This window comes from Excalfactoria chinensis, chromosome 23 (assembly GCF_039878825.1).
Source record: "Excalfactoria chinensis isolate bCotChi1 chromosome 23, bCotChi1.hap2, whole genome shotgun sequence".
Lineage (NCBI taxonomy): Eukaryota > Metazoa > Chordata > Aves > Galliformes > Phasianidae > Excalfactoria > Excalfactoria chinensis.
The window spans coordinates 1,937,429-1,951,812 of record NC_092847.1 but is presented as its reverse complement, the minus strand read 5'-3'; the positions used below and the strand labels follow the sequence as shown (position 1 = coordinate 1,951,812).

General features: G+C 45.8%; 1 protein-coding gene across 5 annotated transcripts in view; it reads right to left on the bottom strand.

The window, feature by feature from the left end:
* The window catches only part of SRGAP2 (SLIT-ROBO Rho GTPase activating protein 2), a 77,901-nt gene that overhangs the window by 22,587 nt on the left and 40,930 nt on the right, over positions 1 to 14,384 (bottom strand). For 3 of the 5 annotated variants that reach the window (XM_072355757.1, XM_072355761.1, XM_072355760.1), the window contains 7 exons: positions 11,191 to 11,415; positions 8,314 to 8,415; positions 7,337 to 7,534; positions 4,680 to 4,764; positions 2,426 to 2,453; positions 986 to 1,016; positions 109 to 169 (listed from right to left, as the gene is read on the bottom strand). In XM_072355757.1, coding sequence (XP_072211858.1) covers positions 109 to 169; positions 986 to 1,016; positions 2,426 to 2,453; positions 4,680 to 4,764; positions 7,337 to 7,534; positions 8,314 to 8,415; positions 11,191 to 11,415 — 730 coding nt within the window. The remainder of the gene's footprint in view (positions 1 to 108; positions 170 to 985; positions 1,017 to 2,425; positions 2,454 to 4,679; positions 4,765 to 7,336; positions 7,535 to 8,313; positions 8,416 to 11,190; positions 11,416 to 14,384) is intronic. The other 2 variants (XM_072355762.1, XM_072355759.1) reach the window with 1 other exon arrangement.

Sequence of the window (14,384 nt, the reverse complement as noted above, 5' to 3'; positions counted from 1 at the left end):
ATCATGTTCCAAGCTACTCTCTGAGCATTTCAGAAGGCTTCCGTGTCTATAAAGTTATACACATATACAATATAGAGAGAACAGGAAACTTTTTGCCCACAAACTCACCATGTCTGCTAATGAACCGTATGCAGCTCTCCACGACCAGGGGGATGGCTTGGGAGGAATCCTGCACAGCGGGGAGAAAAGAACAGCAGGATGGTTAAAAAACAACAGAAGAAAAACAAAAACAGGTCTAGAAATCCTCATTTGGCCTCATTACAATGACTGGTGATGAAGGCAGATCTCCAAGCTTCTAAAAGCCCAGAGCATAACGTGCTGCAAGACTGCAAGAATACCCAGATCTTCTTGATAGTGCTGCTACGGACATCAGCTTTGCTTTATACAGATCTCCATATTCCTTGTATTCAAACGTGCTGCAGAAAGCAAAAAGGAAGAAGTGGGGTGGGGTGCATTGGGGGGGAAACAATGGAGAGCAAATTTGTCCTTTCATCTGCCACGTTCTGCTCCAGTGCAGTTCCAGATCTGTTTAGCTTCTAAAAAGAAATAAATTACTCACTACAGCCAGCAAACCAAGGCGCTGCTGTTGTAAATCTTCATTACAAGGAGGCAACAAGCAAGTAGGTATTGCTCTAATAGCATTCCAGAGAGAAAACAAAGGGAAAAGGGGACAAAGAAATAGAGCAGCATGAAACCCATAAACCACAACCGTGCAGACAGCTCAAGGCTGTTTGGCTTCTTGGGTTCCAGGTCCCTCACAAACACTGGCAGAATAAAACCCTTTCTGAAGTTTTTTGTCAAAGAAAACGAATGGAGGCTGCGGATCTGTGTTTATTGATTTCAGTTACTGAGTCAACAGACAGCAGTTCCATGTCAAGGAGGATGAAATGGGATGTGGAAGAAAAGGATGAGAAGCCTTCAGTTTTCCATCCATCCTCATTTGCACACGCACACCCCCCCCATTAGTTAAGCAAACACTGATTACCTGCTTTCTTACAGTGGAGCTGCGTCTGCCGCTGATGAGGTCAGAACAGCCCATCGGTGCCATAGGAAAAAGAGAGGAGAAAAAGTCAAGATAATTCTCTACTATTGCAGCTCTTGCTTGGTATTCCAAGCCACGCTGATCTGGGAGGGAAGGAGCCAGATATACAAATCATAATGACTTAGTCTCGTTCAATGTATGGAACTTCAGAAGATTTTAAGTGACTTTAAATCACTACAAACCCAACGTAGACACAAGGGAGCCCAAGGCTTTGACAAAAGATTACCCTTGACATTTTAATTCCAACCAGATGGAAATCTGTTCTATCCACCCCTCACTCGAGGTGAAGTTTGATTCTGAATTGCACTCCTGGAGGAGCAGGTGGGAGCAGCTGCCAGAGAGCACCACTGCAGAGCCCTATGCCTGCATGGGAGAGCCTTCATACGCACACATAAATGAGTGCCCCCCAACACCAGGCTGAAGCTTGGTTCACCAGGCTCAGCCAACTCAGTTCAAACCATGACGGCTTCATTTAGTGATGCTGGAAGACATTAATTGCAGGGAAACAAGGAAGGAGCCTTCCTCTGCCAAGATATCACCCTAAGATTTATTACTGGGGTTTAAGATTCCTATAGTCCCTGGTAAAAATGAAGTATGGGAGGTAGTGGGAGAAAGGCCCTAATGCCTCTCATTGCAGCAGATGGCTGCTGAATTATAAATAAGGTGATTAGAACTGCAGTTTGTAGGGGGGGGGGGGGGGGGAAAAACCCAAAACCAGATTGTTAATTTAGGGGAAATTCCTTTTAGGAAAAAAAATAAAAGCACTGAATGAACCACAAAACAAAAAGTAAAAGCAAGCAGATTCCATGGGCTGTCACTGACAATAAGGCCTATTTTAAACTATTAGCAGTAATGATTCTTTGATATTTCAAATTGTTTCATGATGAATAATATTTTATTATTACAGATGTCAGGCGCTAATTAGGACCTGTCAGCTCTGCTTTGCTGTAAGGAACCTGAAAAGGAGTAATGGCTGTGGATCAGCAGTAATCACCTTCCCTTTGTTACAAGGCAGGATGATGCACAGCCCCCACGCACAGCCCAGCTCCCCAAACCCATCCATCTGCAGCCAGACATTTGTTATGCTTTATAGAAACCCCATCAAGGGAAGGTTAGTTATTGCTCGGTGATTGGTCCTAATTACAAGCCAGGAGGTGATTCCTCTGGGGCCTGCTGCAATCCAGTTCCATCACAGAGCAGAGCATGGGATGAAACCAGAAGCACCACCACCACTCTGCACTGATGTGCTGTATTTAAAGCCATGTGAAGGATAGGAGTGTGGTTATGTATCAGTTAAATGAATCTCTTTTTCTCCCCCCACACATGCATAACCCAAGCTGGCAATTGATTTGCAGCAAAAGCGAGTCTTTGTGCCACACGTACCTGGCAAGAGAGCAGTCAGTCCTTTGACCTGTGGTGGAGACAAGGAAAGAAACCATCATTATGGGGAGAGGAATGGGAAAAGACCTTCAGCTGCTCTGCAGGGCCACGTTTGGGAGGAGGAGGAGGACAAGGAGAGTCAGAGGGTTGGATGTGAGCATCCCTGCAAGTGCTGCCAAGGAGGTCAGCAGAGCACAGCTCCCCCAGCAAAGCACACAACAGCTTGGGCTGCCCCAGCACTCTTCTTTCTTTGGAAAGCACTGCTTTGGGAAATTGGTTCCCCGTGCACTCTAAATTGGTGACTTCAGCTGCCAAAAAACTGGGCTTGTCAACCACTCCCCGCCCTCTCCTTTCCCAAGGGAATTGCTATGGAGAGAGACTGTACTTTATAAAGCCACTCAGAGCAAGATTGGAAACATTTGCAGAATTGTTAGCCCATGGACTGAGCGCGTTTGCATTGGGGCTATTTTGGGAGGCAGACGTTTAATGATATTTTCCACAAACATCTATAAAAACGTTCCATTGACTTGCACTGAGTTTGTGAGGGAGCAGCCAAGCTAACAACTGCTGCCTGCCTGTGCAGCATCGCTCTGAAATAGCACAGTGAGAGACGTCGACGCAGTGTGAGCTGTGGGAATCGCAATGGCCAGGCCAGCATCAGCAAAACCACATTGATGTGAGCTGGAAATCTACCTTCCTGCATTGCCTTCCTGCTCCTGAGGAGGAGAAGGAACGTGGCTAATTGCTGATGGCTGACAATGAGTTGGATGCATCTCGATTGCTGCTTTCCCTTCCCCAGCTAAAGCCCAAACAGTGCATAATTTACATGAAAACGTTGTTCTGAAGCAGAACTTCCAGCCATCTGTCCCATTTCCATCATAGAATATTCATATATAAAATATAGAATATTCATATATAAAAAAATTCCATGGCTGCAGCAGCATCAAGTGGCTCCTGCAGCGCATACAACAGGCAGGGACATCACTGCTTATACACAGGAAGATTTGCTGCTATTTCTGTTACTGGAACTTGTCATCCGTAGATTAAGGTACTTTGCAGGGGGACTATTAAATGTCACCTGAGAATGGGGCAAAGAGCAAAGCCCAGAACTAACCCAGGAGCTTCCAGGGACAGAAGGCACGGGCTGTCACTGACAATAATACATGCTGAATGCATCTTCTTCAGCAAAGCTTCTAAATGTGTTCCTGGGACTTGTGAAAGGGATTTTATTTGCCCACGTGTCATTTAAATGCCATTTTATGAATAAGCTTTGACACGGTCACAGCTCATACCATTAACCTGCTAGCTCCAACACACAATGTGCCTGGCTTTCCCAGCAGCTTTGCCCTCACAGGTGACAGAAGAGGTTCATTTCATGCCTTACCTTCCAGTTCTTGGGTCTGATAAGCACGGAGCTCTTAATTACTGCAGCAAAGTTTTACATTTTTTGTGGTGTAATGTTTAAACCGAAAGCAAAGCGCTTAAAGGACTTTAATGTTTAAGTTTCCATTCAGAAGATTCACACAGCACAGACAGCAGGGAGCCCCATTAAGTCACAACGAACCATGAGCCATTCTCTGGCCTAGAAACCCAGAGTGAGCAGAGCTAGTCGGTGACATTCAGACCTTCAAACCTTCTCCTCTGCAATTATGAGGCAGGCAGGTTTCTATGGAAACTTGGATGCATAGTTCAGGCGTGTTTGGCCAACAGAATTTGCCCATAACATGAAGGAAAAGAAATCTTGCTTTGTTCTGACACTAACAACAAATGCCCAGTGTCATGCAGATGGGCAACATATTTTCCATGCTGCAAAATACATTCATTTTCCTCCAAACAAAAGCCACGTTCACTTACATGAGCTCAGTCTGGGTTGCACCCCAGAGGTTGGAAGCAGCCAAGCTACCACGTGAGCAAACCTTCCGACCCACCTAACGAGGCAGTGCTTTGGAACTAATCACTCATCTGGAAGTCACAAGGTTTACTCAATATGGGTTATTCAGTAAGAAGCAGAACGTGCATAAATGGGGAGGGGTCAGGATTAGCAAGAGGGCACACGCTTCCTTTTACCAAATGAGCGATGCACACTAATGAGTCATTAAGCTCTTTCTGTTCAGCATTATTCAAGCAGCCATGTAGGTCAGCCAGCTTCCCCATCAGGCAGATTGGAAAAAGGAAATTCATGAAACATGAAAAACATCCACCTTGCTGGGTAATTCTAGACAGTAAAACAGGCAGCGACATGCAGGTCCCCACTCACTTTCTCCCAGGGTCTTCTGAAGGAGGTCGTGCTTGGCCTGGAGCTTTGTGATCAGGTTCCTGCCCTCCAGATACTCCTTCATTTTCTGCAAGAGTGGAAGAAAACAATGTGATGAGCTGACAGCTGATTCCTCTGATTGCATCTATAGGTCACTGAATCCTGAATGCAGCACCAAAGAACCGAACAGCACTGAGATCTGCAGTGCAAAGAATGCATCAGAACCCCCCACTTACCCCGGGTGGGTGCAAACCCACTGCTCTGCCCTTACGTATCTGTGTGCCATTCCTATTGTCTCACTGTGGAATCAGTGGAACGTTTGGCATCGTTCAGACATCTGAGGAACTGTCAAACATCTCCTCCTCAGACGGGGAAATGGAAATGCATCACCGCCAGCTGAATGAGCAATCTGTTTCTCTCAGCTAAAAGGCTGCTACTGTGCTTATTCTCCCATTTAACCTCTCTCACCCCACTTCACTCGTCAAACACTGCGTCTGCCTCCACTCTGGGTGATACACAGCATTGGATTGGGGGGGGGGGGGGGAGGGGAAAACAGGGCCAAACAAATAGAGATATTATGGAAGTTCGGATTTGTTCCCTCGGAGAAACATTATACGATCATGCAGTCACTTTTCCCACTTGCTCCTGATCTTTCACAGCTCTGCAAATGCAGTTTTCAAAGCTCTTTCATCTCTTCTTTCGCAGCTCAGAACAGCATTATTTATCTCCGCTGTGTCGCAGCACATGAAATACCATTGTACAGTAGCTGGCCATGTCATCATTAGCACATGTTTACATTCAATATACAGCACAGGAACTCTGCTAACACCATGGATCATCCTTTAGAAACATGAGGCTTTTTAAACAGAGCCAGAAACACAAACACAGGGAAAAGGTTCTCATTGCAACACAAGGTTCTACTCCTGTCATCAGCTTTCCCAACATCTGAATACCTTCCAGTTGTGGCCTGGTATTGCCCAACTACACCACCAATCCTTAAGGGGGAAAAATGGTATTTGTCCAATGGGAGCAGCCTGGATTCAAGCCCCAAGAAAGGCAGGGTACAAATCAAGAAGCAATATAATCACAAAGCTTTAATTAACTGCTAAACTCCACAGACTAAGTCCCTTTGGTTGATCAAACCAAACAGAAACATCACAAGATCCATTCCCTTTGGGCAGTGCCAGCACTTCCCATTGCAATGCTTCAGCTTTCTGGTTGCTCCAGCAGCAAGCATAGGCCTCTATGGCAGAAAGAAAGATGCAGAACTCCTCTGCAGACCCACTTTGCCAATACTGAGTGTATTTTCTTAACCAGTTACGTTTTTGCATCAAATTTTGTCCCCCTCCAAACATCTAAGTGAGGATCTGAGGATCAATGCAGCTCTGGAAGGTGCTGAGCTGCTGCTCACAGCCAATCTGAGGCGAGGAGAGGCAGCACAAGAAGGCTCAGCTCAAAATAGCTCCAACAGACGCTGAGAGCATCGCCTGCCTATAGCAGAGCTGCAGGGATTGGGTTTCGAGAGAGAAGGGAGGGTTCCAACCAACAGGGAGCACATATGTCATGTATTCCTCACTCTTCCTCACGCCTGTCGTTCTGCAGCCTGTTGGCAGTGATTTCAAATGAAGGCTTTTCTTTTCTGAAGGAATTAAGGATGCACAGGAGTTCAATTCATGGCTTAGTTAATATCAAAAGAGAAACAAGTACGGATGAGCTCCTCAGGATTTCAGTTCTGACAGTGGAGTCAGACACGACGTAGGAGAAACATCCTCCAATGACGTTATTTCCACATTGTAAGAACTGAAGAGGTGAAAATCTGCTGTCAGACAGGGAAGGTGAACCTTCACACCCGGCAGCTCCTCAAATCCAGGCAGCCTGACACCTTCCCCACACCCTCACTCACGCCAGTACTTTTCCAGCACAAAGCAGTGGGTGGGTAGGAGCACTAAGCACAGCCCAGCCCATGGGAATAAGCCTCTGTGCTTTTGAGGCTGCAGAGAAGCACAGTTTTTGTCCCTGTCCCACATCCTTAACTGCTCACAATCTGGAAATCAAAGCAGTTCTTTTCCCCTCTGCCCCCCAGGAGCATCTCTGAACAAGGCAGTGATTCAGGGCACAGGGATCAGGTGTTGCAGGTGGGCCAGAAGGACACTGCTGCAAGAGCCATCAGCAGGGGAGATTAGTGTAATACTCACCCATGTCCTAAGGGTTTGGTAAATGCACACTGATCTGCAGGGCTAGTGGAGCCACTGCTGCTCCTCCACTGCTTCAGTCACCTGTGTTAGCTTAGCACAGACACCCACCCTGAAACCCACTTCTGCTCACTCAAAGGCAGATCAGCCTGGTGCTTGATGTAGCTGCTTTGGAGCAGCACGCTGCTGCAGCTTTGCCCTGCTGATAGCTGTTTTCCCCACAGACAGACAGGAGAAATCAAATTTTACACGACTTATCCACACTAAGCTTGTATCAAGAGACAAACACATCCCAGCGTACTTGTAAAGAACTCAAAGCAACTCCTTTTACAACTTAATATGCTCACTCTGCTCGTCCAAAATCAATTACAGAAGCATTTTTGCAAGATGATAGCATTATTTTGCTCTCTCCTGCAAGCATCATTCTAAAAACATTATACATGCTCACACTGAAAATTAACTCCTTACTGTGAAATAGAACTGCTCCGTCTCCTGCTGGTTGGCTCGTCGCTTGGCAATGCTCGGTTTGCTCATGAAGGTTTCTGATACAGTGGATTTCACAGACTCCATAGAGTTGCTATACTGAAAGCAGTCGGAGACATCAAAGTCCTCTATCGTGACTATGTCCTGGATTGTCTGCAGTGTAGCTTCCATGGTCTTCTTCACCTGTGCAGAAAGAATAAGAGAAAATGCTTGAGAAAATGGAGCTACGTTGCAAGTGGGGAAACAAAGAAAGAATTCATGTAACTGCAGAGCATTTTTACTAATAAACAAGTATGACTTGTTCTATGTGAGCTGCAAGTGAGGCACAAGTTCTGCTCATTAACAGAACACTGTCCCTACAAACAAAGGCTGAATATACAGCCAGACAAGGGCTGTAACCCTACAGGCTGAGGTGAGGAAGGGAAGCAGGGAAATTTAACCTCAAAGCAAGGAGTGCTGGAAGAAAGAAATAAACATCTTACTTCTGTAATTACATCTACTGGGTGTAACAGAAACGTGAGATTACAGAAAGGCTTTGCTGCACTGCAAATCTTTGCTGAGGGCCAGAGCAGCCTGTTAAGACAAAAAGGGGTTGCCAACTTTGCTCAAGAGCTCTCCTCATCCTAGAGGACCAATTAAACCACAATTAGCTCTTATCTCCTGTTATTCACTGACCTCAACCTTGCAGCATTAAGTTTAGCTTTTCACCCTAACTGTCCAAACACAGTTTTTGCAACAAAACCTCTTCTACTGAGTTAAGGACAGGGAAAAAAGGGTGAGTGTGTATCTCAATGGCTCCCCTCCATGCACTCAGCCTTCATGCAAAGTCACAACCTCACATACTGCTGCCTTATTCTTCGGTTTTACTAGAAATCTCCATAGAGGAGGAGCACAACAACTCCATTCTTCCTTTATTAGCTGCCACTGCCCTTTGGAAACAGCAGAAGGGTCAATTAACTCACCTCTTCGTTTTCTATCTTCAGCGTAGATAACCTGGACTGCAGCTGCTGGCACCTCTGCACTAACTCACTCTGCACCGGCTGCTGGGCACACAGCTGGGACTCCTGGAAGGAAAGCAGCACTGATTGCAGAAAAACAACCATCAACAATAGTTTAATTACCCCATTATTATTATTAACACCCCATAAAATGCCTCATCTTGAACCTTTATCAGCTGCCAACTTCAATCAGCAAAGAGCTTCCTACCAAATTCCAGTCCACTCCTCCATTGTCCCAAAGTTAATGAGAAAGAGAGAGAACGTGAACATCCGTAATTAACTAGAAAAAAAAATAGCTAGTTTAAGTGACGTGAAACAGTTCTATCTTCTGGAAGCCTGGAGGTGCTTTATCACAGCAGTTAGGCTGCATCACACCCCAAACCCACCCCCCTGCCCAAGGAGAAGTGGGCGAGCTTGTACCTGTCACACCATGAACTGGGTTCTATGAGCAGAACATAGAATGCACAATGGGCACAGGGCACACACAGGGCATGCTGCTTAATCAACCCAGGGGAGATTATACAGAAAAGAACTGGTCAAACACCTGTGGAAAATGCCAGAACTGTGGATTGCCCTGCGCTGTTAATAATTAGTCTGACATTACAGCACGAGGCAGGAAAACACTGCTCTCACTGTATATGGTTCTTTTTAAAGGCAGACAATGCAACTGGAGTTTTATTAATGCACATATACAATCGTGCAGTTCATCTGGCATGAGCAGCACCACTTCTGCATCTTTCACATTCATTTGGCCTGGAGAAGGGCTGTGATAAATGATTCTGTCAACGTGAGCTGGTAGCAATGAAAGCATGCAGGCTGTTCCTCCTCCTCCTCCTATCTCATAGCTACTCCCGATGCATGGGAAAACCAAGAAAGGTCATTTGCAGTCTGAGGGACTCCCTTCAGAAGGCTCCTCCTCATCTCTGCCTTAAGCAGTGACTGCATTTCTTTAAGCAGTGACTGCATTTCTTGGAACAAAGGATGAGGCACGAGGCCTTCCCTGCAGTTTTTTATTGACTATTCAAGAGAGGAATCTAGAACTCAAACTAATTGACCTAAAGCAATATATACTACGTGTTCCTATTTATGTTAGTGAGCTGGTTTCTGCTTATGTGACTTAAACAGCTCCCAGCCACGTACCTGTGCAAGCTTCATGAACCTGTAAAGAGAGATTTTCAGTGCCAAAGCTGAAAACCCTTTGGCTGCCTTGTCTCACAGTGAACAAGCACAAAGCACCATTATAAACTGCTTCTGCTCACACCCATGCGTCTCCCCAAAAACAGCATTTACACCTTTTATCTGTTGCCCTTTCTGAGGCATTTGTGGGTCTCTGGAAATCAGGCTGGGTCACTGTCATGGTTTTGTGTTGTCAATATTCTACATCATGACATCATGTGCGGTATGAACTGTTTTGGTGGTATAAGAAAGTGTAACAGAGGGTATGTGGAAGTGTAACAAAGGGTATGTGGAAGTGTAATAGAGGGTATGTGGAAGTGTAACAGAGGGTATGCGGAAGTGTAATAGAGGGTATGTGGAAGTGTAACAGAGGGTATGCGGAAGTGTGGAAGGTTCATGCTCCAGATCTGTGGAATGGCAGCATCCCGAGTACTCAGCCCTTGGAGGAAACTACATATCCCAGGGGACAACGCGGCCAGAGACGAATCACCAGAGGAGGAGGACACACATATAATCTCGCTCCCAGGCTGGAACGTCCCTCTTTTCGCCCTGTCTTTCGCTTTGGAGCGCTCCATCCCTGCTGTCTCGCTCTATCAGCAACGTTCCAGCCTGTCGCCTAGAGATTGCAGTAGGCCCCCGGTTCTCCGGGACTCTTTTTCTCTCTTTCTTTTTTCTCTGCCTTGTTTGATATAGTAGTTGTAGTTATATTGTATCATATTGTGTCTCGTATTTAGTAAAATAATTTCTTTCCTTAGATTGCTGCCGTTGTTTTTGTTCATTTCTCCCCTTTTAGGGGCAGCAGCCTCTATCACGGATAAATCTAGATAACCCGATTACAGTCACAGTGATAGCTGCTGATCACTGACTGGCTGTGAAGCTTTAAGTTATGGGGATTACTGACACAGACAGAAAAATAATAGTAGTAATTAAAAGCAGACAAACATTGCTTCTGGGAAACCACCGCTCTGTTTCAAAGGTCTCTGCAGACACATCACCTGCTACAAAGGGATTCATGAGACCAGAAGCTCAACCCAGTTTTACCCAAATTGGAGAAGGTGGGAAGGCATCCAGGAGATGGTCATCTCACTCCTCTGGGAGCCCCATGGCACAACACTTACTTAAAAGGAGTATAAAAGCTGCTTTATCTACCCAGCAGGCTGACTGATACCTTGGCAGCACATGCCCAGGTATTATGCTTTCATCTTTTAACCCACATAAGCTATCTCCTTTCATCTCCTTCATAATGCCAACAGTAAAACTAAGCTGCTCCGTGAATTGCCAGAGATGAGATCACCAAACACATCAACAGAAGCCCTCTTATGGAGCAAGTATTTCTTACAGATCACAATTCAGATCTCTAACCAGAGCCTGTCTCAGGGTGCAGGAATTAACAGCAGCCTGAAGAATAGGTCAATGTACACAGAAAACATGCTTTTAGTACTCTAATTAAGCACTTCAGCCTTCAGGAGCTGTGACAATGCAGAAGTGAGGGTCGCTTGCATTCAGGCATCCATCCCATCACTTCTTATCTTCACACCAGCTCCCTTTTGCAAGGCTCCCCTCTGCCTCCCAAAAATAGAGGCCAACAGGTGGCCTTCCAACAGCTCCATCTATCAAAGATGAAGGAAGCAGACAGGCAGAGCTGGAGCAGCAACACAGACTGACCATGTCACCCATATGCGGCTGAAACTCGAACTTCATGGGCGGACAGAAGACATTGTTGTACATCTCCATCAGGCGCTGCTTATCACTGTTGGCATCCAGGTTCTCAACAGCATTTTCAATGGCATCCAGACCCTCATGCTTGGACTGCTCCAGGTTTAGCTCAGCAGACAAGAATGTCCTGAGGGCTCTATTGAGGCTAGCATGGTATCCCAGGTCACAACACTGCTGGAAAAACACACAATTCCATAAGTGAATAAGAGAAGACAATCTGAAACTGAAGTTAAAATGCGTCTGAGGCTGTAAGTCATAGAAACAGCTGACAAACTGTGGTTATTTTATCATCTTCTGAGGACCAGAGCTGTCTCCCAGCCCACAGATCACAGAGGCATCCTGACTCGAGGTCTGGAATTGTCTCTACACCAATCTCTGAGCCCATGATCCCATAGAAATACCCACATCGTGTTCTAGTTATTCCCCAAGACAAGCACATCTTAAAATATTTTAACAGCCAAGGGAGCTCACATGGAGCAGAGACCCCATTTCATTCTATTTAGAAGATGAACACCTAGAAGTGGCACATTCCAAGGTACAACGGTGACTCTTCTACCAACTCTTAACTTTTCTTCCATACCCACTGAGAGCACTCCCAGTAAATTTATTCTCAGCACAAGGAAAACAACGCACTGAAATCCTACTGGGAAAGAAAAAACACAAAGCACAGGATTTGCATCATCTGCAAGGATAGATCTGCATCTAAATTATTCCACCCAGGATACAGAAAGCTGCTCAACTCGGTGTACTCCAGGGAGCAAGAACACAACCTGCACAGCCACAGACAGAAAGAAGGGAGCAGTGCAAAAGCCAGCAGTGGCTGGCAGGGCTGACTTCATTGCTGGGGTGAAATAAGAGCAAAAAATGCTCAAGCAGAGAGCGGTCACGGTCAAGAATTTCCTGGCTACCGCTGACATGAAGATGATGTCACTGGAAGACAATCAAGCAGCTTCATCTCCACCACGGCTGCACAGCCAAGTATTCACGTATTGTGAAGGAGAAAGGAGCTTTTCATGAAAAAGCTCAAGACTTTTCAGGCATCTAATAAAGTGAGTGAGAAAGGAGTCCACCTTCTTGGAATTACAAGCAAGATTACGCATGCTAGGAGGATATCCAAAAAGAAAGAAAGAAAGAGACCATCTGCTTGATTGCTGCGCTGCTCTGTAAGCAAAATTGAGATGAAATCTCCTCCTCACCCATCATTTGGGTCTCATCACTGTCATTGTGCATGAATGAAGGGGAAAAATAAGAGGAAAAAGAGGGGAAAAAAGGAAGGGGTGGAGGGAGAAAGAAGGGAGCCACTGACTGGGGCCCATTCCCTGCTCTCCCAGGATTTGCCACCAGCAGTGCCTGGCTCCTGTGCCAACCAGCTGCAGCAGTCACAGGGCCTTGCAAAAAGAGCAGCCCTTACAGTTAGGGTGGAGGCAGATAATTAACATGGAAACAACAGAAAACAGCCCTAAAAGATGCTTGAATGAGAGAATTTGCACGTGCTGGGGAAAAGCAGCCGTTCAAAAGCCCAGTTCTCTGGCACACACACATGTGATTCTGCCACTCCTGATGCAGTTCATAGAGCCAACCCATGATAAGCCAATGTGCAGCCACACAAGAATGGGCTCAGAGCACAGAGGAGCAGCCCGTCCTTCCTGCAAGCAGAGCAGGAGGAACCACAGGGACTGCAAAGTCAAATGAGAGTTAATATTTCATGGCCCACCTCACAGAGTAGCAGAGCCACATTAAGATGCCAAAGGGTTTTAGCTTTAGTTTATTGAAGCTTGTGACAGAAAGCGTTTTTCAGCCCACTCCCTCACTTGGCTGTCTCTGGAAGTCCAGCACACCCTATTTATGAACGTATCTTTCTTGCCATCCTTCTTGCTAGGTTACATAAATGTTTGATGGAATCGTTCTCCGAGGAAATCAATTTTTTATAAGGATTTAATGATAACTCGTTCACATTCACTTCCCGACATGACAGCTGATTAACCCTTCTCCAGTCAGAGCCTTTCTTCCTCAAAGCAGAAGAGTCGAGGACAGAGTTAAGAGCCCTCTGTCTCAAAGCACCATCTCCATTTGGAAGGGGGAAGGAGGAATTCCATGAGCAAACAGCATAAAATCAGCTTTAGGACTTGTATACCCCATGCATTTTAATAGACACTCTGTCCCAGTGACCCCTCCAGAAACAGGAGGTATTTGTTAATATCTCTTCCCCATTACTGTAATGTTTCATTAGCATCAAAGAAGCGTCTCTGTCCCCTAAGTCGGGAGACTCAGAGCCCTGCCAGCTTATTGCTTTTAACTCACACTGTAGAAGCAATGTGCTGTTATCCTTCCGTGAACACGGCTCTGTGCTGTACAAACACGACGAGTTTAAAGCCATTTGGCTTAACAGAATTTTGTTTGTAACTTTGAAGATTGCTCCTCTATTATGCTTGAAGCTGCTGTATCAAACGACCAGATCAAGGAAAAGAATTAAGAGCTGACTTTAAAAAACATCTCTATTTCAGTCAGATGCTTCTGATAAACATCACTGGCTCTCGCTGTCAATTTTTGGCCCTTCAGATCAAAGCATCAGTAGACCCACATTCGCTGTGTCTTAGCAATGAGATACCTGGGAGCACAGGAGATGCAATTCAGTTACGCTCCATATCTTCCCGTGCCTTCTGTAAACGCAGCAGATAATGCATTTCTTTTAAAGACTCTGAGAGCTTGTGATGCTCTGTTAAGGGAGGGGGGGGGTTAGCAGGGACACAGAACTGCTCTGAGCCACAACAGCTGCCATTGAGGAGCGCTGACAGATCAGTGCACTGCAGCGTGTGGGTTCTGCTCCTGCACCGCCTGCATTACCCCCAGGGATGGCTGAGAGCACCCACTGAGAAAAGTGCTTCCTTCCAAGCTGGGTAACCTATATCTGTCAACAAACTACTTCAGATCTCAGGCCTGGGTTAAAATTTGTCTGGGCTTTATGAAATCCAAACCAATTCCTTCCTATGTGATCCATGAAAACAGACCAAGCGCTGGCTGATAGCAGGCAACCGAATGGAGCTCATCTGCAATATCTGGGGGAGGATTGAGAGAGAACATCTCCAAAACAAACATTACAAAACATGATATTTTGAAATAACAGTGTTTCTCAAAGCTATTAA